Consider the following 26,880-nt stretch of genomic DNA (forward strand, 5'->3'; position numbering starts at 1 on the left):
AATTTTCTGCATCTTTTATTTGCACGTGGAAAACATTAAGTAATAGTTCACCACAAAAATAATGAATTAAAAAAAAAGATTCACCTTAATGCAATTCCAAACCTGCATGATTTACTTTCTTTTGCAAGACTAAGTGAACAACAATTCATATCTGTCTGTTTTGCTTCACAAATGAAAAAGTCATACAGGTTTGGAATGTTATGAGTTATACTAAATGCTGTCAGATTTTTCGGTTTTTGGGTGAACTATTTCTTTAAAGGATGATTACTGCATCAAAATGCTGATTAGACGGAGACCTTGTATAATGGGTACTACTTGTGTTTATTGCCATCTTATGATAAATCGCTTGCTGTATTGTTCAAGTGTAAGTCAGTATGTAATTGTAAATAAATGTAAATGAAATCAGAGTTTTGTTTTGTGGTTGCAGTTTCCTGGGCAGAGGATTTGTTGGTGTTGGCAGAGCAGCGTTGCCTCATATGAGTGTAGGTCGTGGACCGATTGGCCCATCAAGTCCTGTGTCTCCCATTGCTGCCCCACTCTCCCTGTCTTCCGCTGCCTCCATCTCTGAAGATGCCCCGGTTCCTCCAGGAACACCCCCTAAAGTTGAAGTGAAAATTGAGACCGTGAAGTAAGAATTCTTTCAATGATTTCTTGTCCTGTTTGTAAATTTGTATAATTTTAAGCAAGTTTATTTTTAAGAAATGCTGTTCTACTGAAAAAAGAACAGATTTTATCACCGTTTCCTCAAAATATTAAGCAGCAAACCTGTTTTAAATAAACTTAATCATAATAAATTTTTCTTGAGCACCAAATCAGCGTATTAAAATGATTTCTGAAGGAACATGTGACACTGAAGACTGGAGTAATGATGCTGAAAGTTAAGCTTTGCAATCACAGGAATAGATTACATTTTAAAATACATTAAACTACATAGCAGTTATTTAAAATAACGATATTTCACAATATTACTGCTTTTTAACTGTATTTTTGATCAAATAAATGTGTCCTTGATTAACACGTGACTTACTGACCCCCGCACCTTTTACACTTTAGTGTATATTATATACGTTGTAACTTTGTTGAGTGAGTTATAACCCAATTCTGCCTCAATCCCAAGGATTTATTTCATTATTAACGAGTCAATCCAGAAAGTTATTAGTGACTAATGTTTCTCTTCTACAATGTGTTCCTACAGGGAGCCTCTGCAGAAAATGGGAACAAAAGGCAGTCCAGTATCCATCGGGTCAAACTACATCCCCATCTGTTGCAAAAATGAAGCTGTGTTTCAGTACCATGTTACTTTTACGTGAGTCTTTTTATCTGTACCGTATTTTTTAAAACAAGTTAACATTACAGTTACAAAAACAAACTTTAGGCATTAACTCATGCATTGTTCAGAGCTAATGCTATCTAGTATTGATTGTTCAAGAAGATCAATAATTGCCAGCAAAGTATGAAGATAAATGGGTGCACCTCTTCATTTGCATTTTTAAACGGGAATTTGATGTTTGCCGGTGCCTGTGTGAATAAAGTAGATGTTAATATCATGTCTTATATAGTAACCAGTATTGATTGAAGAATTATTATTAGCAGCGTTTTTTTTTTTTTTTTTTTTTGAGAAAACGTGATTAATGGCATTAATCATCAGCTATTGAATTTCAGCCCGAACGTTGAGTCTCTCGGTATGCGTTTTGGTATGATGAAGGAACATCGGCCTACTACAGGAGAGGTGGTAGCTTTTGACGGATCCATCCTGTATCTGCCCAAACGTCTAGAAGAGGTTTGTGTGCATGTTAGATGTTGTAGTGACTTTAACTTTAAACACACCTAATAGCCCCAAATTACCTTGGCATTGCTGCGTAACAGGTTGTTCATCTTAAAGCTGAGAGAAAAACCGACAACCAAGAGATCGACATCAAGATCCAGCTGACAAAGATTTTGCCACCCAGCTCTGATCTATGTATCCCGTTTTACAACGTGGTCCTAAGGAGGTGTGTATTCTCTGTATAATATAATAAAACACCACAGGTCAGATGTGTTTATAATTTGTTCTTCCTGTTTTTCTCTTTCATGGTTTGAAATGTCCTCCTCTGAGAGGAAACACGTCCTCTTTCATTAATGTATGACCTCATTAATGGTTTGAAATAAGAGTCTGATGTATCACGTAGACATAATGTAATGTTCACAATACAAAGCTCCTTCCCTCATTCATCCAGCACATTCATGGAAACTGAACTGCAAAAACAAGTGAGTCAGAAATAGTTTAGACATAAGAACCATGAGAAGAATATTTTGAATTGGATGAGAGTGTGTACTACGTTGTTTCATCAAGATGAGCACAAAAAACAAAACAGAAAACCGAGGTCATTTACAATATTGTTAAATAGTTTGGAGTTGGTATGATTTTTTCCTTTGTTTTGAAAAGAAGTATTTTATGCTCACCAAGACTGCATTTATTTGATCAAAAATAGTCAAAAGTAATTTTGTGAAGTAATGCAATTGAAAATTACTATTTGCTATTTTAACATTATTAAAAATAAAAATAATTTATGTATTTTAAGCTGAATTTCAAGTATCCTTTACTTTCGGTCTTCAGTTCGATGCAACCCTTTACATTGCGAGTAAATTCAAATGATGTCTAATATTAGCCAATGGCTAATAAATTCTCAGATTTTACTCGCCAGTGTGTTAATTGGAGGCTAAGTATAAGTTTAGCACAGATATATTTTCACTCGTAAACACTCTCTGTCTGAGGGCTTCAGAGTTTCACTCTAAGTCAAGCGATCTGTGATATTTCTCAGTTCATCTCAATGGATGCACAACGCACCTGTACTTGATGTACCGTAAACTCTAGTGTTAAGGCACACAGATCGCCGTCGCTTTCTCTCACACACACGCAGAGACCGAGAGAGAGAGTGAATTGACGTGCTACATTTAAACAATATTCTTTGTTGTATTTTCCTGTCAAATTAACAGCGTTCCTATGGAAGTCTTCAGCTTTTAAGAACAGCCGGGTTTTCCGGTAGTGAGTGGAGTTAATGCACAAATGGCAATCCCATTGGCTGGCACTCACCTATTATCGTCCCTGTTTTGATTTCAGCAAATCAGTTCAAGTGAACGCACAAAACCTGATTAATATTCATGAATCCAGCAACTCATTAGTCCTCAGTAATCCTTAAGCACTATTCGGACGGGACTAGTTTTCTAAACTACGTTTGAGTTTCGATTCTTGCCACCTGACGTCTGTGATTTTCATGTACCAATTCGGACAGGACTAACATCTCCATGTTTATTACAGAGGTGGGAGGGTCTGATTTGTGCATCACCGAGATCACGCGCTCTGTATGCGTGCATTGCATTCATTCAGAATGATTGTCTTAGTATTATTACACAATAAATACTAGGGGTGTCACGATTCTCCAAATCCTCGATTCGATTGCATTTTCGATTCTAAGGTCACGGTTCGATTCGATTCTCGATTTTTACATTTATTCTCTTTAAAGCACAGATTGTCATTTTTCAAACTAGACTTTTATGTAATATAATATCTGACCTTTGTTTGCAATGTACCACATTACACTGTCAAATTTAAAACTTTTATTAACAACATAATGTAACAATAACTTATATCTTTAGTCAATTGAAAACTTAAAATAAACTGCCATCCAGTTTCTCTTTTGTAAGTGCAGTCACAAAAGATGACATTCAAGTTCATAACAAAACAAACAAAAACAATAAAAAATGACTAAACTAACCTTCAAATATTACGATGTATCTATTTAAAAGATTAAAGATAAAACACTTGTTAAACACTTCACTGTCATTCATTTAGATTTATTTATATTTATATATATATATATATGTATATATATGTATATTATGTATGTATGTAAAGTATGTGTGTGTGTGTGGTGTGTGTGCATCATTACAGTCTGTAAAATATGTGTATCTCTTATTACAAGACTGCAATCACTAGCAATCAGAATAATTCCAGTTAATCAAGTATCTACAAAAGATCTACTCTATAAACAATGCATTAAATTACATTAAAGACAAAAATAAATTAAACAAGCAAAAGAAATGATTACTCGCATGTATCTGGTCCACTGATGAAGTCATGGGTCAAGTCAAGTGAATTATTAATTATTTTCTATCAGGCGTCTAATACTGACTTTAGGAAAAGGGGTATAACCAATGACATTTGAGATAACAACTAAAACAGCAAGCCCAGCCCCACGACTGACAAAAATAAAATTGTTCACGCGAGTAGAGGAGATATGATCGAGCGCGAGGATGTGGGGAATGAGCATGCGCGCGCGAGGGCTTTTATTGCGCGCAGAGTACATGTCACGCGCGCGCGAGAGTTTGAAATGAGCTCGCGGGCTCCCGTTTCTTCGCATCCGATTCAGTTTTCCTCTCGCGGAAGCCATATAGCGCGTGCGCCAGCATCAGTTGAATGCTCGGTTATTTTTGTCATTGATTTGCCGTCATACAACATGGGGGCGTGGCAGCATCGACTATTCCATTTTTTAATTCGAAGTTCGAGACTGTGACTTAATTTCGATCGATTTCGATTTAAAATCGAAATCGTGACACCCCTAATAAATACTAAATGGCTAGTATACCAAAACCATGTTAATGTGTGGGTCCTTTAGTTTAACTTGTTTTCCTTTTTTTTTTTTTTTTAAATGTAGTTAAAACATTATGTAACTGAGTACATAAATGAATGTGAGTAATCTTACCTGATGCTGATATTACATTAGCCAGTATTAAGAGTTTACGCGATCTTGCTCTTGATTTTATTATCTTTATTATTTTTTTATTATTATTTATTTGCCGCTAAGCAAATATATCAAACATCCGTGCGGTAAGAGCATCTACGGTAATTCACGTTGGCCAAAACACACAAGGAAACGCGTTGTGAAATAAAATATCACCGAGAATCACAGACATTCGCATTCGGACGGGATTAGTTTTCTCAGAGGATCACTGAGTTTGCTGAAAAACGGTAGGAAATTTGCTCTGGAATTATCACAGAGGTTGTGTGAGAAAAACACAGTCGTGGCAGATTCGGACGGGATTAAAATCACCAAGTACGTCTGTGAAACGCAGATTTCTCTAACGACCCCCTGTAAAACTAGTCCCGTCCGAATAGGGCTTAAGTGTGTTTTATAGTCTTATTATTAGAATTCATATCATTATCATATCAGTATTTTTGTTAGTTTTTTCCCATTTTCTTTGTCAGAAACATTGAATGACAGAAAAAACAACCACCTCTCAAGTTAACCTGTTAAATGTCACCCCGTCCCGTATACGGGACGCCTACGTTGAATATACTATTTTACAATCAAATCTAATCTAATCTTGATAAACTATATATCGTTGGAAAGGTTTTGTTAAAAATTATTTAGGAAAAGTAATAGATTAATTTATGACAAGAGTGCACCCTCAGAAATCTAAATTTCAAAAGGAGCTTTGACCTTTGTTTAAAAAAAAGACTTCCTCGTTGCCTTTTTCTCTATCACATTTTAGAAATCATCAGAAGTTATATATCACTTGAAAACATAAAATCTCAAAATTCATCCTTCAAAAACCATTTTAAAATCAGACATTGCATTACCATGTAAATGGTACATCAAAATCATGTTACAAAATGTTTTCAGTCATGAATTATAAAAATTTAGGTTTGTATCATGCACATTCATGTCTATCTTCAAAAACGTGAGTGACAGTTAACAGGTTAAAAAACTGGGCCATTTTACAAATATATATACAGTATATCAGTCTGGAGAGTAAACTAAAATATTTACTTGCCAATGGCGATTCAATTGCCAAGGTGTCTGTAGAGTGTTGCGATGTGATCCTTCAGAGATCATTCCAATCTGCTGATTTGATTCTCAATCATTTTTTTATGAACTTATTATTGTCGATGTTAAATACAGGTGTTTTTCAGGATTCTTTGATTAATAGAAAGTCTTTTTTTTTGTCACATTTGCTCAATTTAATGCATCCTTGCTGAATAAAAGTATTAATTGATTTAAAGAAAAAAAACTAAAATTTTGAACTGTAGTGTATATCTGAATTCTGAAACAGCTTAATAATAAATAATGTGAAATAATAATGTGAAAAGTTTCTGATAAAGTGTAGTGTCATACTATGTGTAGTGGTGTTATAAGGGATGCTGAAATTAACTAAACTTACTACCAAACTAAATAAATTAAAAAAAGTAGTAATTTTGAAAAATATCATAGACATGCACCATTAAATCTTAAATGAAATAAAAAAACAAAGAATAAATAACGTTAAAAAACATAAACTCTGACTAACCCGGCCTCAGAGAGAATGTAACATCTCCCAGTGTTTTCACTTGGCATAATTCTTCCATCTCTGTTACAGACAGACACATAGTTCTTCCCTCTCTTGTAAGACAAAACCCGTAGCAGTCATATCACTCAGAAGATTCCCTCGTGTGATATCCTGGAGTCTCAGCACTAGGCCTGTCTGAAGTCAACCATGTTTGAAATCTACAATTAGCTGCAGTCTCGGTGGGGACTGAACACCCTGTTTGTTCTTGATAGCCAGGAGTGAAAACATGATCCTGAGAGTCTGCTCAGCTGTGACTGCTTCACTCCATTTCCCTCCACTCCACGGAGATGGGGTCATCAAGCAATTTTAGAAAATTAAATAAGTGTAATTGGATTATGGGCCATGTGACATAACAACCCAAAGAGGAATGAAGACTGTGTGTTCCATTCTGTGTCAAAGCAATATTATAGGTTCAATACAAGTTAAACCGATTCGACAGCATATGTGACAGCATGTTGATTACCACAAAAATAAATTTGGACTTCAAAAGGCAAAAAGCGGTTTATTTAGAATAGAAAATTAATGAGACCTCTTCTATGATGAGAACTCTTCTATTATTTGAGCTGTAAAGTTTTAAGTTGTTTAGTTTTTGCATTTTAATATAACTATTTGTGTTTTAGTAATTTTACTACTTGCGCTTAAGCTTAATGGGTTTTAATTGGCAAGGCACATTTCTCAAGTTTTTCATTCAAGATTTCTATTTGATTTGAGCTCAGTTTCCATAAACATTTTTAGTTAACAATAACAAAACTGGATTTTATGCATGCTTTTAATGAACTTGTACTGACACCAAAATATTCCTTTAATAGCCATTTCAGTGTGATCTCCCTCTTCATTTAAATTAGATTTCATCACAGTCAATTTGTTATATAGCTCAATGGCTGACTACTAATAAGCATTTGATAATTTATTGCCATTATTAAAGCAAATATTTGGTAAGGTATTGGTAAACGGCGAGTTTAAAAACACTGCTCTTGTAGTTAAATTGTTCACATGTGCACCACATGAGTGTGCGGTGTGAAACAGGCTGTATTGTTGAGCCCTGTGGAGTATTGCTCCACTTTTTCTGTGCATATGAGACTGAGCTATAATGGCTTGTTGACAGTCAGCTCTGACATCTCTTGACATTCCTGCTGCTTTCCTCTCATTTTTTCTCTCTGCTCTAGAGTGATGAAATTACTGGGGCTGAAGCTGGTGGGCAGAAACCATTACGACCCCAATGCTGTTGTGGTTCTCGGCAAACACAGGTATTTTGCATTGACCTGATTGTTTGTGATTGCAATCCAACCAAAATTGCTGTACTCCACATAGGTTTCACACTGAATAAATCTACAGTTAAGATTCTGTATTTTCCCACCTGACCTATGATTACCAGACACATTTGAACCATTTCAGCACCTCTTGTAATTATGGTTTGCATGATGATTCTCTGTTGAGGATCCTTGTGATTTTTTTTTTGTGTTTGTGAATTCGTGTCCATCAGGCTTCAGGTGTGGCCTGGGTACTCCACCAGTATTAAGCACACCGATGGTGGCCTCTACCTCATTGTAGATGTCTCGCATAAGGTGCTGCGAAACGACTCTGTGTTGGATGTCATGTGAGTTTTTGATCAGTGCAATCAATCATTCTGACATAAGTCATTGCCATTTTGTCAATTGCATGCTTCATTCCACTTAAAATGAGTGTTCCAAAATCTAGTTGCTGATCTAGTTGCTGATCTAGAAAAAAAGGAATATATATGTGTATGTGTGTGTGTGTGTTTGTTTATTTTATAGGTTATTAAAAGAGATAAATGTATTATTTCTTTATGTATTTATGCCCAAACTTTATGTATGCTATGCGCTTCTTCAAGTAATACATGATTTCCCTAATACACTGGGTTGAAATATTATATGGTTTTTCTAACAGTTCTTTCAAAATGTATTTGTTTGTTGTATGTCATTGGAGTCTTTATTAGCTCTGTTTTGCCATCAGGTCGCATTTGGTGCCGACAAGGCGTCAAAAATAATTTAATTTAATTAAACTAATAATACATTGGCCTGCATATGAAGTTAAAGATGCTTCCGTAACATGTATTTTAATTTTCGGTGAGAGTTGGACATTTCTGTTGACATAAGTGTCAGAGACCATTGGTGATGTGCCAAAATTTCATTATAATGAAAATAAAAAGCATTATGCTGCGACTAGGATTGGAAATGCAGACAGCATCATCTCATACAGAGAAACACCTACTAAAAACCAGGAGCTCAGAGACTGTCTGATCTCTAATGATTTAATTGTTGTTAGTGTGTTGACAGCAATGCAGCTCACTAGGTTTTGGATCGGAACTCATCTGTATAATATATTTTAAATGCATGCTAAAGTTTAGACTAAAATTTACGCTATAATCTCAGTGCAGAGATGGCATTTGCTTAACCCTGAACTAAAATTTGTTTGTTTTAGGAACCTGATTTACCAAGGAAGTCGTGAGAGTTTTCAGGACGTATGTACAAAGGAGTTTGTCGGTTCAATCGTCATCACACGCTATAATAACCGCACTTACCGTATTGATGACATTGAGTGGTCCAAGTCTCCCAAAGACACTTTCACCTTGGCTGATGGAACCGTGACCACCTTTGTTGATTACTACAGGTTCATCTGCTATGTGGAAAACCCACTTCTCTGATTTAAAACCTGAATCCATGTAAAAGGCATAAAAAAGCTGGGCCGTAACTTACATAATTGGATTATGATGCAAATGACAATTTTTGTAAATGTCTAATTGCCTTTTCATATGCACAGAAAAAACTATGGCATTACTATAAAGGAACTGGACCAACCACTGCTCATTCATCGTCCAAAAGAGAGGTCCAAACCAGGAGGAAAGGTGAAATAATGCTTATCAGGATTTCTGGAATGGATGGTGTTACTGTTCTGTTAGCTTATGTTGCGAGTTATTAAAAAGCTTTAGAAATGACAGTGACAGCTGCATGTCAGTCTGTGGTGGTTTGAATAGAATGAGCTTGATTGAATTCACACTCCGTGCTGTCATCTAGTGGGGTCATTGGGTACTGTGCTGTAACAGTAGTTTATTTGTCCTAAAATAGTAGTCAGTGTCTGCATTTAACTATTTATCTGGATGACAGGAGAATTAAGAAAATGTACAAGTCATATACACTGCCAAATAAAATTAAGTAATGTTTAATAAAAAAAAGAAAATATTAGTTTTTTCAACATTTAAATTGCTCAAAAGTCACAGTAAATATATCTGTTACAAAAGATTTGTGTTCCAAAAGAATGGTGTTCTTTTGTATTTGCGTTTCATCAAAAAATCCTGAAAATATTTCCACAAAAATATTAAGCAGCACAATTGCTTTTAATATTGCTAATAATAAGATGTGTGTGTGTATGTATGTATGTTTAGATGTAATAGTAGTTCACAATATTTCTGTTTTACTGTATTTGATTAAAGGGGGCATATGACATTGCTAAAGAAAACAAATTTTTTTGTGTGTTTGGTTTAATGCAATGTGTTTACTCGGTTTAAGGTAAAAAAAATAAAAAATAACACATTATTTTCCACATACTGTACATTACTGTTACTCATCTATGCCCTGTCTTTCCGAAATGCGTAAATTTTTAAAAAGCTCATCGTTCTGAAAAGCGCGGTGTGCTCTGATTGGCCAGCTATCTAGTGCGTTGTGATTGGCTGAATTCCTCAAGCGTGTGACGGAAATGTTACGCCCCTTACCAGGTTCAGGAAACTTTTCTCTGTAAAATGCACTGCACACACTAATATTTGGGTTGTACTGTTTCTGTAACAGTGTTGTAAATAATATGGGGGTAAAATTGTTGCATTATTGTTATGATTCACAAATAGATGTAAAGCGATTAACAAAAAACAAACAAATGAACAAAATAAATAGAATGAGATCCATAAATAAATCTTAGTTTCACAAACATGAATTTAATTCACAAATAAAAATGTTTTACTTGGAAATAAAAATTGCAATTTGTGAATTGCGTCCTGTGCATTTGTAGATCGCTTTACACATTTTTGGATAGCTCGCTGTGCATTTGTGGTTTGCTGTGCGTATTTGTGGATTTTGAGACATTTCTAACGTCAAGACGCACACCAATCACCAAATGTATGGACTCCACCAACCGTCTACCCATATAAATTACCCACTTAACCACTGATTTCTAGTTGTCTTTTGAAAAGCAAAACAAAGTAGTTCAGCTATCGCAATGAAACACGCAGCAGAGGCAACAATACTACTGCGAGAATAAAATGTCTTTCTTTGCATATACATTTGGGTTATGAAAATCTTCCCACACAGTGACGTAGATATGTGGGGACGTGTTTGAACGAGGCATTTTAGAAAGGCGTGGATGAGCGTTTACTTTTATAAAGAATATATCTTTGGGTTTGAGACTTGAATCTTTGCGACTGAATGGATCTTCTGTATGCACGAACAGCAAGATAAAGTAAAACATGAAATCGCATCATATGACCCCTTTAAATAAATGCAGCCTTTGAGAGACTTCTTTCAAATACATTAAAAACTTTGTTGTGACTTTGTTCCTTAAATGCTTATTTTGGTGGCGAATGTGGAGAGCTTTTTCTTTATGACAAGGCCATTATTTTTCAGTTCAAGTTTATGTAGTGCTTTTTGCAATACAAAACTTTACAGAAAATTATGTTTCTACAATATTTAGTAGTAGCTTATCAGTAGTGACTGTCAGTTTATGTACATATTGCAGAAATGTACAGAAAAATCAATTAAAGACGTAATCAAAAAGATGATGAAAATATTAATAGCCATTAATATATGATGCAATCAAACTTGTAGCAAAATTTGGTAGTTCCATATGTTGTTTTAGGGTTGTCACTGGGAATTTTGTCCAGTATGTGATGAAATGAATGCCCTGTGTCAATTTTTAATTAATTAATTTTTTTTATATAAATTTACAAGATCCAAAGATGTGAATTTGATCTGTTTCATGACAGGTTATAACCGGTGAAATCCTGCTCCTGCCTGAACTCTCCTTCATGACCGGCATCCCTGAGAAAATGAGAAAAGACTTCAAAGCCATGAAGGTACGAATATAGAGCTGAAACAACGAATCGATTTAATCGATTAAAATCGATTATTAAAATAGTTGTCAACTAATTTAGTAATCGATTCGTCGCTAAATAAATTTTATTTGCCATAAGCGGCTCATTTCGTGCATATTTCAAATCTGCAGTGACCAAAGTGTGGCAGTAATGAGCCACTGGAGGTTTTACTCAGCCAGTACAGCAGGTGAAGTAGCGAATAGCCAATAGCTGGCCTCGTTTTATGTCACGTGCTTCCCGAACAGCGTCTCTGCAGCATTCAGCGGGAAGTGGGAGTACTTTACTTTGAGCCTTCAAAATGAAGAGTAACCTGTAAACTCTGCACTACTGAACTGTTTAAGGGGCCGTTCACATATCGTGTCTTTTGCGTGCTCAAGTTCGTTATTTCCTATGTAGGCGCGCAGTATGCACTCTCATAATGGAAGCGACGCGGTCGCGACATGCACGCGGTGCGATGCGCCCGTTTTTCCAGGCGCGTCCACACCGCATCCATTTATCCTTTGCTGAAATTTCCGGGTCTTCATGGAGAGGGCACGTCATGGTTGCTTAGCAAAGGCAGACGCCTCAGGGGCGCTTCTGCCCGAGCGCTTTGGAAAGAAGGAGAAAGCGGCGCGACTAGCGTTTTCCACGCGTTTTTAGGTGCGATATGTGAACGGCCCCTAAGAATTTTATTTGTGCAGATTCTCCAGTACAAGGTTGTTTGCAAAAGTTTAGTCGTAAAAGCTGATAACATTGCTTTTTAACAGTTAACATTTAAAGCTTTACAAACATGTTATGTGATCAGTTTGTCGTTTACCAGTTCATAATTCAGACTTGCAGCCTAATTATGACTGAATGAGAGAGGTAAATGTTTGAGTATATTTAAAATGCACTTATTTTCTAAGTATTCACTGCTCTTTTTCACACAGCAGGTTTTTTGTGTGTGTCCCAATTTTTTTTTTTTCTGGACAACCTTCTGATGGATTTTACTTTAAATTGTGAGTTCCATTCAGGTTTCATGCCATTGGCACTTTTTTTCGAAGGATTGTTTACAATTTCACAGCATAAGCTATAAAGCTTTTTCCCAGTAAATAATAAAATACAATGCACTGCAATTTTATTCTGTTTTATCCTTATACTTCGTGAAAATATGTTCTCAAAGATTCCTTAAGCTTTGTTTGGGATGTTAAACTACTTTAGGAGCTCTAAGGACTGCCATGGTGAAAACAATATTTGAAATCTCCTTGTGAATTTTGCTAGAGTATGGGTCAGTGTTTTGATTGCAGAAGAGTACGACAAAGGATTACTAACATAATAAAACAACTCCAGGTATATTTTTGATGAGGATATGACAATGCAAAATGGTTAAAATCTCTTAAAAATCTATGCTGAATGATAAAGACCCTTTATTAATAATTTACTTGGGGAAAAAACAAAAATATAAGTACATAAACCGATTAATCGATTAATCGTAAAAATAATCGACAGATTAATCGATTATCAAAATAATCGTTAGTTGCAGCCCTATACGAATAGTTTCCAGTCAAACCAGTCTCAAATAGAGTCCGGTGGATAAACTCTTTATTTTTGAAAATGTTCAGTAGGTGTTGACCGATTGATTGGTTTTGCCAATTAATCGGCACCAATAGTTGACGGCCGGAACTATCGGTAATCAGTAAAAACACGTGACATTGTGCGCTGCACAGAGCAGGACACTTTAGATGTGAATGTAAAATAATTAGGGGTTCGAGGACTTTTTTAAAGAAGGTTTTTTTTAAGTCTATTTATCTGATGAAAGTCAAGTAGATGTCGACAAGTCGATGATGATGTTATTAATGAACGAATAAGTGCACAGCTATGGTTTATGACACAGCACTGCCCACATGACTATTGCTCCAATAACAGCTCATTTTTATCAGTTCTTTTGTCTTTGTGTTGTTATTTCTCACAGATGTCTGCTCGTCATTAATCAGATAAGTATAGGGCTGGGTTTTGACAATAATTTCACAATTCAATTCAGTCTTCCTTCACAAGTTTGAGATTCGATTAAATTCCGATTTTGATTTGATTTAATATCAATTATTTTGGATATGAAATGGCAAATGTTCTCATAGAATAAAAATCTCTCAACTAATGCTGTAAAATATAGGCCTACCTGAAGGCCAATAATATGGAAGGTTGAAATTTGGTGATTTGAATACAAACACTTAAAATATGCTCAAAGTTTTTATAATATTAAAGGGCACATATTAATCCACTTTTACATGGTGTTTGTGAACACAGCCACCCTACAATGATAAAAATCCACCCACTCCTTATTTTTTAATTCCCATTAAACCAAAGTCTCGGTAGACATGCCATTTTAATCTCCTAGCATTGTGACGTCACAATGTTTAGGCCCCACCCACTGCTGTTGACTGACAGTCATGCATTATCGTGGTTTCCTCCCTCAGCAAGTTGTTTGGTTGTGTGCTGTCCTTCATTTTCTCCATGCTCGAGAAGCTGTAATGTCAACATTGTCTAGTAAGCACTCCCAGTGGTTTGTGTTTGGATGTTAGACTAAACATAAGAGTCTTCATTTTCTCCCAACATCTGAGCCACTGAGGACGCAGTGGATTACTTTTTATTTTTGAGGGTAATGCACCTCAAAATCAACCTAAATACATATATGTCTGTGGAAATCATTTCACTCCATACTGCTCTGTGAATGTCATTTATTTATAGTGCTTAGCTAACATTTTAATCATTTGTATGCGTTATGTGATTGTGAATGTCCAAGTTCAAGGTAATGGAATCATACAGTTAGCTAGCATAAATTTATTTCAGGCAGAAGCACATAAAAGCGAACATTAAAGGTGCACTAAGCGATTTTGGAAAACGCTTTTGACCACTGTGTCAGACCGGGTCCAAAAATAGACTCGCAGCCAATTATCAGAAAGGGGCGTGTCTAGAAATGATTGGGAGAAGAGAGAACTCAATGAGTGCACAGTATATGGACATTAACTGATTACTATAGATGGCAAAAAAAAAGGGTTACAATCAGGCAAATGGTAGGAACGTGTAAATATTAGTGCAGTTTTCCAGCGGTGGAGAGAACTCAAGGAGCGAAAGGAATCGAATGCAGAAAATGCTTTGTTTCTTCTTGATAGGTGAGTTACATTGATTTAGCTTTTTCCACAACTTTTCTGTGTTGGCTTTTGCTTGAATACGGTGTGTCCGGCAGGCAAGGCAGATCCACCATTGTTGCTGCCAGGGTTGTGTACATTTGGGGCAGGTTAACAAAATAAGGGCAAGGTCCAGTTAGGGTTTGGGCGTATTTGTTTTAGTGCTTTCAAATATCAACATTGTTGGGCAGAAATCGCTTAGTGCACCTATTAGTACTTAAAACAATATGACCAAAGTCTGACCCATATGTTTAATATAACAAATGTTTACATCTATTTTGCATTAATTTATATCCAGATGGTCACATTAATGCATTTGTTAGCCAGCGAAATTGCAGATTTAAAGCTGTGACATGAGAAAGCTATCGATATGTTCATTCGGCCAAGGTTGATAAAAGTTGAAGAAGTTGTATTGTTCCGTGTTTCATTTATTTACAAAATGTACTAATACATTTTAAAATGTTAAAGTTGGTTCTGATAACATTAGTTAATGAACTATGACTTTAATGATCAGTATATAACTAATATTAGTATTTTTATACATTTACAAAGTATGGTTCAGGTCCAGGTTTTTTTTTGTTTGTTTGTTTTTTAATAGTGAATCACTATTTTAGTTTTTGTTCAGTATCCATTTTAAAAACTTTCAGCTGATTAAACGTATCGACCAGTGTGGTCCTGCCTAACTATTGGAATCTGTAAAATTTAAAATAGATTTAAAATAAACTTCTACTGTTCAGGGTTATTTCAACCTGTTCGTCTTGTGTTTCAGGATCTGACCATGCACATCAATGTGGGAGCCGAGCAACACACTCAGAGTCTCAAACAACTGCTGCACAACATCAACAGCAATAATGAAGCTGTGTCAGAGCTGGACCGCTGGGGCCTCAGCATCAGCCAAGAGATTCTAGTGGTGAGAATGGAAACACACATCTAAATTGAGAGTGTAGGACTTTTTTGTGTCTTAGATGCATCCACTGCTCCATCAGGTCCTCCAACTATACCAAACCAGAAATATGTTCATGTTCAACATTATACATGAATAGCTCCTATTAAGTTGCATCATTCCATATATGTATCTACATTACTGTAGATGGGGTTGAAGTCATAAAAGAAGCTCATCCAGGCTGTATTTAATTGACTGTGAAATATAAAAATTTCAAAAAGCTGTTTTCTATTTCATTATATTTGAAAATGTAATATATTCCTGTGATTACGAATTTGAATTTTAAGAAGCCATTACTCCAGTCTTCAGTGTCACATCATCCTTTATTTTGTACGTTGAACACAGTTGTGCTGCTTAATATTTTTGTTAAGGTTTAGAAGAACAGTAATTGTTTGAAATAGTAATATTTTGTTATATTATAAATGTATTTACAGTCACTTTTGACAAGTGTTAATTTCTTTGAAAAGAATAAAACATCTTACTGACACCAAACTTTTGAATGGTAGTATAGACCAATTTATGTTTGTGGGCGGAGCCTATTTGGTGCCAGAAAATTACCATTTTAAAGTAGAGTTCTATGGAATCCATGGAATAAAATAATTAAAAAAGGTAATTTAAAAGGAGTTTATATTTAAAAATTCTGACTTTTTTCTTGCAGTTCCATGATTATATCTTACATTTTTGATGTAAAAAAAAATCAACTTGTCAATCTCTATATTTATTTATTTTTCTTCGGCTCAGAATCTGAGTTTATATCCCAGATTTCTGGATTTTTTCCCTCAGAATGAACAAACTCCCAATTTGCAAGAAAAAGTCAGAATTGTGAGATAAAATAGGTCAATCTTATATAAAATGTTATAGGTTTAAATAGTGTTTTATGCTGTTACTGTAGGTCTAATACAGTAATGTCCCTTATGAATTGCATATGTGAATATTATGTGTTAAGTTTAAGACATTATAAAATGTGTTAACGCACATTATACCTCTATGCTGAAAATTGTTTAGTATTTCACATGCCAGTTTATCGAAACTAAAAAGGGACTCTTATTATGAAGTTCCGTGCTGTGGGGGGTGGTTGTTGAATGTGCGTTGTGACGGAGTGTAGTGAAGAGGAATAAATGGAGAACATTGATTGATTCAAAAGTGTTTTATTTCGAGTAACATTATGTATTGGTTAAATTATGCTTTAGAAGTAGGGTAATCAAATTAAAATTATTTAATAAAGAAATATGAGCAGTCTACAAATGCTCTAGTGAGAGTTAGTTGACATGTTGCAAAGTTACTTCATAGAATGTCTAAATTGGACTATCAAAATAAAGTGTAACCAAATATGCCTTTATGGATCTCTTAATCTAAATAGAAAGCCGAGAGAAAAAAATGGAAACGAGTGAATTCAAGCATTATTGTAATGTGCAGATATGTTCATGTATCTTTAAAACCTGTCATTGTAAAATATAAGGTTTGAAAAAAAAATATCTTCATTTTATAAAATACAACTAGTTTTGAAGAATCACTAATGTTGACACCTACTGGTAACTGGATTTGTTGTTCACCCTTTTAAATAATTATAAACTGTATTGTTGTTTTTTTGCCTACAGTCTTTTTTGTTCACCTTGATCCATTGGTACATTTGTAGATTACTTGGATTACTAAAACATTTTGTTTCTATACAGACTCAAGGAAGAACTCTGCCCAGCGAGACCATCTGCTTGCATTCTGCATCTTTTGTCACCTCTCCGTCAGTAGACTGGTCCAGAGAGGTGGTTCGAGACCCCTCCATCAGCACTGTGAGTCAGTACAATCAGAGATCTCCGCAGGGTGTTTGAACAAAATCACTGTGAGTCATTGCTTTGTGGTGGAGTGCGCACGTGCAGTGGGCACATGTCAGAATGATCAGAGGAGGTGGACTGCAGAACCTGCATATTTTCAAAGGCTGGAGGTCTCACACCACGAGAAAGAGAATGGTCTTGTTTGGCTTGTGTGAAAGAAATGTGTGGGTTGAATTCACACATTTTGTTTGAGTCACATCACACATAGGTATTAAAGAGGTCATGAAATGCATTTTAAAACGATTTTATCATGTTTCCTGAGGTGCACTTATGATCTTAATATGCTTCATCAGAAACAGTAATAATTTAGATACAAAAAGGTCATTTTCTATCCTTAATTTAGCCCTCTGATTTAAATGCTCTGTTGGAAGGTCATGTCTGCTGTGAGACTTCACTGTAAATGCCCTCGGCTATGATTGGCTAACATCTTTGCATATGAAATGAGCATGACATGTGGAACTCTCTCAAACTGTTAATGTGTTTTAACTAGGGCTGTAGCTATCTAATATTTTAGTAATCGAGTATTCTACCAAAAATTCCAAAGATTAATCGGATAAAATGTGTTTTTGTTTAATTAAAGTGCAATATTAATTATGCAAGAGAAAATAAGACTCCTGGGTCTCTTAAAATGAACAACTAAGTTTCCTTTTTTAGAAAAAATATGTTTATTTTTTAAATGCATAGAATACATCACAAAAAAACATTTAATTATTACCCATTGTTTGTCTGTCTGTACTTGTACTGTGAACAATGACAATAAAGTTGACAGATGAATTAAGTGCATTTAAGTGCCATTCAGTTGGGGTTTTAAATAAAGCATTTTCTGAGATGCACATTAAACATTAAACACATAAAACATTAATTTAATTTATAATTTAATTATAGAAAATTAAGCAAACTTAACCTTTTGGTAAACAAAGGGGATTTACTATTAAAAATAAAAACATGAAAGAAATGTAAAAAAAAAAAAAAAAAAATTGGTAGATTTTTTTTATTTTATTTTTTTTTTTTTTTTGTAGTAGGCTATGTACATTCTGTTGAACAATAGTAATACATCTCTGGCAAATACTTGTCTTTAAACTAACCCAAACTATTATTTTGACGGGTTGACGTACCTTAACAGTTCTGTGTATGTGATGTGATGCTAGTTTTACTCAAATCAAACGGTCAAATGCTCATGAAGTGACTCTCAGAGCAGTTCTGTAGATGTTGTTCATGTGTTCACGTCCATATTTAGTGAGACAGCAGATGCTGAAATCACCGGAGCATCACGCGTGCTTCCGTGTATGTAATGAATGAAGTCACGCTTCTGCTCCATTCATTAAAAGAGACACGCAGAACATGCAGGATTCATATTTACAGATATTAGTCCATATCATGATTTGATGTAAGTACAAGGACCTATTTTTGATTAATTCATTCAAAATTTTGCAAATTCCGTGTAAATTAAATTTTTATGACTGGATTCTGCGACTCCGTCCGCGTTTTCTGCATCGCGGAAATAATAGGGCCCTAGTTGTGGTATGCCAGCTCTATCTTGCAATGGACACACGCCACAACATTCTCTTTACGTTTGCCCGCGCCCTCAAAACAAAACAAAACAAATCAAATCCTTCCGCTTTGTGGGCGATGTAAATGATTTGTGTCACATTAAAACAATCATTGTTAAAGAACCTGATGTGAGATTTAAAATAAATTAAAAGAGGCTTTGAGGCAGAGAAATTTTTCATTTTTTGTAATCGAGTTTGAAAGTGAAACCTGCTGAAGTCTGTAATTTATTGTAAATCAAAAAAAAAAAAAAAAAAAAAACTTGGACTGTTCTAGTTGCTTTTATAGTAACTTCTATAGCTTGAATAAATAACATTCTATATAGTTTATGCATATGTAATATTGTTAATGTGAGGATAATTTTAAAATCACTTAAAGTTATTATATATTTCAGAGCCTATTAAATGTTAAAAATAATGGATTTCAAATCAATTATAATGTAATGTTGAATGGCTATTATTAATAGGGAAAATGTAGGGAAAATTCACCAGCAGGACAAATTATGACATTGTAAATATGTTTAGTCATTGTAGTAGTAATAAATGCCTGTTTTTGAAAAAGAGTTTCATGGCCGATTAAAAAAAAAAAAAAATGTGGCTGGTTAATTTGATCATGTCACCGGTCATTAGCAGGAGTAGCAAAAAGTTAGTTCTAGGCTCTGGTTGTAATGCTGCACTGTAGCTGAACATAGTCATGTCAGCTGAGCACCCGATGCAATGATCTTCTAACTGAAACACAATTTCTGCAATCTCACAAATATATTCATCATAACTAACACAGTGAAAACGCGATGTAAACATCCTCCTCATTGAACACAATAAACTGTCATTGATTATAATAAAATCACTGATAGATTTAAGCTGGTCTTGAATTGACTGCTCCAACAAATAAAAGAGAAAAATCTGTGATCGCTTTCTGTAAATAAAATAATCACAGTATAGAGAACAGATGGTTTTTGTGCTACTGACAGGAATAAACAGCAGGAATACTACAGCTGCAGCGAGACAACATTCCCTTGGTTTCCGCTGTAAACAAAGCAGCGCTGCACTTATGAGTACTACTTGATTATGCTTTATACAGAGGCAAGATAAAAATAAATGATCATTTAAACTTTTCTGAAGACAGTCAGTTCCCCTCTGAGATACATTCATGTAAACCCCCAGCCCCAACTGTATCACGATTCAGTTAACAACTCAACTGACTTGAATCGTCACATATTTTTATTGATTTTACAACCAGCCCTACACTAATCACAGATCATGATGCTGATTAAATGCAGTTTCAGATTTTTATAACATGTTTCTCAAGGTTAGTTTATAAATATTTTTTTTTTTACCTAACAGCAGTATCACTCTTGTGATTAATCGACAGACATTAATAAATATAAGTGCAAGGGGCATATCGAGGAGAATCGTGACATCACACAATTCCAAATCCAGTGAATCAGAAACTTATAGCTCGACCAATTAACTTTTGGTTTCTGAATAAAATGACTCTTATGAGCTGGATTTTTTTTTTATTGAATCAGAAATGTACAGCTGGAGCAGTGAATTCTGATTCCTGAGCAAAATTACCTTTAGGAGCAGGTTCATTTTAGTTAATCAAAAAATACAGCTGGACCAGTATATTCTTATTTCTGTGCAAATTGACCCTTTTGAACTTGTTCTTTTTGTCTCTTATGATCTAATTTTAGTGACTCTACAGAATTAGTATCTGACTGAACTGAAAAGAGGATCATTATATTGAAAAAAAAAAAATATATATATCTTTGGATGTTTTGAATGTGACAAATGTGACTCTTATTGTAGTTCTTTATATCTATCTGTCTCCGGATTCTTCTCTGTCAGGTCCCTCTGAACTGCTGGGCTGTTTTCTATCCCCGACGGGCAACTGATCAGGCTGAGGAGCTGGTGACCACTTTTACAAGAGTAGCCGGACCAATGGGAATCAAAATCGACCGGCCAATCCGTGTAGAGCTAAGAGATGATCGAACTGAAACCTTCATCAAGAGCATTCATTCTCAACTCACCAGTGAGGTGGGGAAATGAACTACAGAGAGATGTGGAAAAACTGTAACGAAACAAGAGTTCATAGAAGTTTACTTAAAAACATGCTACTCTCTATGAGCCATGGATCTTTTGGCTTTGTAGTACATTGAGTATTATCAAAATACAATAGTATATAGAATGTTCTCTCCTGGTTTTCAGCCTCGTGTGCAGCTGGTCGTGTGCATCATGACTGGAAACAGAGACGACCTGTACAGCGCCATCAAAAAGCTCTGCTGCATCCAGAGTCCCGTACCATCACAGGTTTCATTCAAACACAATTTCTTTGCATTTTATAGTTCAGCTGCTGTTTATGTAACATATAAACTACCATTCGAAGGTTTGGGGTTGGTAAGATTTTTTGAAATGTTTTTGGAAGAAGTATCTTTTACTTACCAGCGCTACATTAATTTGATTGAAAAGCAGTAATATTGTGTAATACTCTTTTCTATTTTAATATTTTTTTTAAATACAATTAATTAATTTGATGCAATGCTGATTTTTCAGTATTATTACTCCTGTCTTCAGTGTCAGTGTAAAAAGTTAATTTCCTCAGCATTTAAAATGGTATTGTTAGTTATTTAAGTGGTTTTCCCTGAAAGATAATACCTTTAAATCTGATAATGGTTGATAATTTCCATGTGAGACAGAATATACAGCAAGAGGTAATGTAGGGCAGAACCACCTTCACCTTCAACAGTCATTTGTACCGAAATTTAGATTTTCATCATTTTAATAAATTTTTAATCCCATGTCAGTGGAATTATTCAGCTGTTTTGACCTTGCCTGTTTGTGGCAAATAGCTTGTATTCGTATAGGACATGTCATATCATGTCTGAATCTGTGACCCTTATTCCCAGGCCATTAACGTGCGGACCATCTCCCAGCCGCAGAAGCTCCGCAGCATCGCTCAAAAGATCCTTCTGCAGATTAACTGCAAACTGGGAGGAGAGCTGTGGACGGTAAATGTTCCTTTGGTGAGTGTGTGCTAATCAGACCTTTTTCCCCACGGATGGCCCTGGAGTTATCATATCGTATTTCACTCTTGATTAAAAAATGCTTAAGTAAATATGGCGTATCAGGAAGAACCAAGGTCACTGCGCAAAGAGAACTGATATATGATAGCTGTGTGACCCATTTTCTGTTAAATGGTATCTTTTATTTTTTAACACATTGATGGTCAAATTATTCCTAGATTCACATTTGGACTTTCTTATCGAGTATAAATAAAGCTCTGTTCCCCCACATTTAAAAAGCCTTGACAACAACAGCCACAAACTCATTAATAATCTTGAGTTGGTGGTAGAACATTTAAATGTCATTAATATTAAAAGTCTTTTCTTAACTTGTTTCCAAACTTATATTTGTGCACAGAATAACCTGTAATAAATCAAATATGATGTTATGTGTTATAAAGAAAAAAGGCAAAAGTTAACTGAATGCATTATTCCTGTTGAATGGTATTGATGTTGGATTGTTGCAGCTAATAAATAATAATAATAAATTAGCAAATTGCATTAACTAAAGGGATACCTTCTAACCACTGTAGTTTTCATTTGAACAGAAATACCTGATGGTGGTTGGGGTGGATGTTCACCATGACGTAAGCAAGAAGAGCAGATCTGTCATGGGCTTTGTGGCTAGTCTCAACAGGTATATTGAAACCGGCCTAAATGAATGTTCAGAAGTCTCTTGTGCTCACCATTTATTTGATCCAAAAATACAGTAAAAATGGTAATTGTTAAAAATTCAATTTAAAATCCTTCAAAATATTGTACTTTTTTCAGGATTCTTTGATGAATAGAAAGTTCAAAAGAACAACTTTTTTTTCTTTTTTTTATTATTATAAACGTACAAAACCATATTGATCAGGTTGTGTCCTTGGTGAATTAATGTATTGTTATCATTTTTTTTGTTATGTATTATGTAGTTGTTGATGTCTACTAATATAATTGTTTCTAAAACTGTTGAAAAACTTGTCAAGCTACTGAGAACAGCAAGATGTTAATACGGGAGAAATGAACATGTTCTGCTTAAATGCAGCAGAAATCTGTGATTCAGACCCAACTCTGTTTATCGTCCCGATGTAGCATGCTGACCAAATGGTACTCCAGAGTTACTTTCCAAATGCCTCACGAGGAGATAATCAATGGCTTCAGAGTCTGTCTGCTGGCTGCCCTGCAGAAATATTACGAGGTAATGAGGCATATCTACAAACTTTAATCTCAATCAGATAAAATAAAGGCTTTACAACAAATGTTAAATGATGGTTGTAGCTTTTTCAAGGTGGCACAGCCACCTCAGTCTCAGGTAACTCAGTCTCCTTAATGTTGAAGATAGATTTTAATAGGTACTTTACCTACTTTTTACAAACAGGTGAACCACACCTTCCCTGAGAAGATTGTCATCTATCGCGATGGCGTGTCAGACGGACAGCTGCAGACTGTGGAGCTTTACGAGATCCCTCAGATTCTAAAATGCTTTGAGACCATCCCGAAGTATGAACCTAAACTGGCTTTCATCGTGGTGCAGAAAAGAATCAACACTACCCTGTACTCCTGTGGATCAGGGCACTTTGGCACACCCTCGCCGGGAACCGTACTGGACCACACTGTCACAAACAGAGATTGGTTGGTTTAAAAGAGCTAAGGCTTGTGCTTCATGTGCAGCCCAGGATTCTGCAAACAGCTTAAGAAATGAGATCTAGTCAAGTGCATTAGCAGGAGAAAATAAAATGTGGTATACTGTATGAATTGACACGTTTCTCTTCTCTTCAGGGTGGACTTCTACCTAATGGCACATTCCATTCGTCAGGGTTGTGGCCTGCCCACTCATTACATAGCAGTGTACAATACAGCAAACCTCACCCCTGACCACTTACAGAGGTAAGAAATTGGTTTAACTTGTAACACACGTGCACACACACACACACACATACCTATTTTATCCACAGAAATTGGTAACTGAGGCTTCAGTATTAGTATTAGCAATACTTGCCTTCATTCTTAGTAATTAGTAAAAGATGCCAGTAAAACAATTATTAGTATGTATCATTTATTTACTTATTATAAACGTAGGTTGACCTTCAAGATGTGCCACCTTTACTGGAACTGGCCAGGAACGATACGTGTTCCTGCACCGTGCAAGTATGCCCACAAACTGGCCTTCCTGTCTGGCCAGTACCTCCATTCAGAGCCTGCTATCCAGCTTTCAGAGAAACTATTCTTTCTGTAAATGACACCTGTTCAGCATCTAGACCAGACGGTAGATTACATACGAGTCTCTGTCTTTCGTTCTTGGTTTTGTTTGTTTTTTGATAGCTGTTCTTAAACAGTACTGTGCAGAATGTTCTTTTTTTCCCTGTAACTCTTAGTTGTTTGTTCTTGTGAACCATTGCTAAATAAAATGCATGTAACACTTAAATTTTCCATAGTGTCTGTATCATCAATGATTGTGTGAAATAATATCTTACCAGAAAATGACTTTGGTAGTAGTAATTGAAGAATATTACTTTAGAATATTACATGAGTAAAAGTATTAAAGTATGTAATATTTATTGTACTTAAGTATGAACAGTATTTTTTTTTTCATCTTTAATGTACTTAAGTATTGAAAGTAAAAGTACAAGTAAATGCAAAATGGAAAAGCATCAAATAATTATATATATGTGTATATATTAATACACCGCTTGAGAAGCAAGATTGTGTTCAGTTTGACCTCTTTCTTGCATTTTGTATTTTTGGGTAAGAATAAGAAGCACTTCATCCAGTGATTATTGATTCGTTCAAGAAGCTGATTCATTCAATAAGGAAACACCATCCATTGCACAGACATGCAAAACCATGCTTTCATCTTTGTTTGGAACTATTTTCGCTAGCAAAATCATTACCATATTCTCGCAGATGATGCTGTATCACACACCGCACACACACACACAGTCCAGAGACTCAACCTCAACGGAAAATGAATCATCCGCGGTTGTGCGCGCACTTGTTTGCACGAGCATGAGAATAACTTGCAAATGTCAGACCACTGATTCGTCAAATCCGCTTTCCTGACTGCAGTTCTATTTTGTATTAAGTAACGAATTTGCTTCGGTGTAAAAGTATACATTTTAATTAGGGAATGTAGTGCCGTAAAAGCTAACTGAAATATAAAAACTCAAGTACAGATACTCCCCAAAAATACTTAAAGGGATACTCCACCCCAAAATGAAAAATTTGTCTTTAATCACTTTCCCCCATGTTGTTCCAAACCCTTAAAATCTTCGTTTGTCTTCAGGGGCCCGTTCTTCTTACGTCGCTAGCTCAGTTAGCTGGATTTGAATGTTGACGATTTTGCGTGATGTTGGATCATTTGATTCTTTGAAGCTCATCCTGGAGCTGCTGTCATAGCAACAGGTCCATAAGCTTAAACCTGCTCGGGAGCAGGCTTATTTCATGTAAACAGTATTAGATAGCTTCTTTTCAACCAGAACTGATACTCTTAATACATCTGGTACCACCGCTACTTTATTACAAGAGTATCGTACTGATCCAGGGACAATAATTTAAAATAATAATAATAATAAAAATATTTAAAAATAATATAAAAATGCTGTGTAGTCCATAACAGCCTACTATAGACACAGCCAGTTTTACTCACTGAAATATTTATTTGTCATAAAATTATTACTTCATAATTGTATAAGAGTCTTACATGCTATACAGATAGAGTCGTGCATTATTTTGTGATGACTGCTATTATAAGAGTGGCTTGATGGAGTGCAGGAGATGCAGATATTGACCCTTAAGAAACTCATTAATGCTGTCATGTAACAAATCTGTCCAAATATAAAATGAAATGAATAGATAATTTCTACATTGAAATAAAAATGTAAAGACTGCACAACTATTAGCTATAAATTGCGAATCTAAATAATTGGGAATCATGAAAAAATTCTAATAAAATAAAAACATGTATCTATATCTGTTTCATGTATCTATTATAACATTTATGTAATTTTGTTTGCTTGGTTGTTTCCTTATAAAAGTCCAGAAATTTGTCAAGTTTTTCGTCGGGTGTCATTTTAAATTATATGACGTCATTACATTGCCGTCTTGCCACCAGCCAATCGCTGCACTGCTGATCATGGTTTCGAGTATCGATACATATCCCCTTTTAAGCCAACACATGAACGCGCAACTATCTCCGATAACTCAATCCAGCGATACTAATCATACACAACAGGTGTTTTCGAAGAACCCAATTAGCCAGATCATGATTAGCACGATATCATCTTGGATGTGTCATTTGATCTCGGATGTAATAAGCGACGTACGAAGAACAGGCCCCAGAACACAATTTAAGATATTTTGGATCAGGGCCGTGCACAGACCTTTTGAGGGGCATGTGCTGAAACTGAAAAAGGGCACCTTTAAACAGGGTTTTAAGGGCTTCTTTAAACCTAATACAACAGCAACCTTCTGTGACCCATGTATCTGGCAAAAATCTTATACTGTGGTGGACCAGGGATGTTGGTCTCTTGAAGGTCTCTCATTCACTACACTTTCCATAAAATAAGCCAGCAATGAAAAAATAAATAAAAATAGTGTGAAAAGTACAGTTGCAGTGAAAAGCATTTCTGAAGGATCACGTGACACTGAAGAGTACTGAACTGGAGTAATGATGCTGAAAATTCAGCTTTGATCACAAAAATAAATTACATTTTAAAATATTCAAATTGAAAACAGTTATTTAAAATTGTAAAAATATTACACAATATTACTGATTTTGCAGTATTTTGGATCAAATAAATGAAGCCTTGGAATGAATCATGAATTACATTCTGCATGATAAAATATAAAGATTTCAGTGATCTTCTGTAATTTTTTTTTAGTTACTACTACATTACTGTAGTAAAACCATG

The 26,880-nt window shown here is 35.2% G+C and overlaps 1 protein-coding gene across 1 annotated transcript in view; it reads left to right on the forward strand.

Moving 5' to 3' along the window:
* Positions 1-24,395, forward strand: part of piwil2 (piwi-like RNA-mediated gene silencing 2) — a 30,602-nt gene extending 6,207 nt beyond the window's left edge. Inside the window, exons 5-23 of the mRNA XM_052596504.1 lie at positions 428-628; positions 1,196-1,306; positions 1,663-1,780; positions 1,867-1,991; positions 7,533-7,613; positions 7,850-7,963; positions 8,809-8,997; positions 9,148-9,232; positions 11,357-11,446; positions 15,377-15,517; positions 17,224-17,337; positions 20,775-20,963; positions 21,135-21,236; positions 21,833-21,949; positions 22,537-22,625; positions 23,063-23,168; positions 23,349-23,602; positions 23,750-23,857; positions 24,050-24,395. Of these exons, the coding sequence (XP_052452464.1) occupies positions 428-628; positions 1,196-1,306; positions 1,663-1,780; positions 1,867-1,991; positions 7,533-7,613; positions 7,850-7,963; positions 8,809-8,997; positions 9,148-9,232; positions 11,357-11,446; positions 15,377-15,517; positions 17,224-17,337; positions 20,775-20,963; positions 21,135-21,236; positions 21,833-21,949; positions 22,537-22,625; positions 23,063-23,168; positions 23,349-23,602; positions 23,750-23,857; positions 24,050-24,206 (2,491 nt within the window). The 3' untranslated portion in view covers positions 24,207-24,395. The remainder of the gene's footprint in view (positions 1-427; positions 629-1,195; positions 1,307-1,662; positions 1,781-1,866; positions 1,992-7,532; positions 7,614-7,849; positions 7,964-8,808; positions 8,998-9,147; positions 9,233-11,356; positions 11,447-15,376; positions 15,518-17,223; positions 17,338-20,774; positions 20,964-21,134; positions 21,237-21,832; positions 21,950-22,536; positions 22,626-23,062; positions 23,169-23,348; positions 23,603-23,749; positions 23,858-24,049) is intronic.
* Positions 24,396-26,880: the final 2,485 nt, after the last annotated feature.

The sequence above is a fragment of the Carassius gibelio genome, chromosome A5, assembly GCF_023724105.1.
Source record: "Carassius gibelio isolate Cgi1373 ecotype wild population from Czech Republic chromosome A5, carGib1.2-hapl.c, whole genome shotgun sequence".
In the NCBI taxonomy this organism is placed as follows: Eukaryota; Metazoa; Chordata; class Actinopteri; order Cypriniformes; family Cyprinidae; genus Carassius; species Carassius gibelio.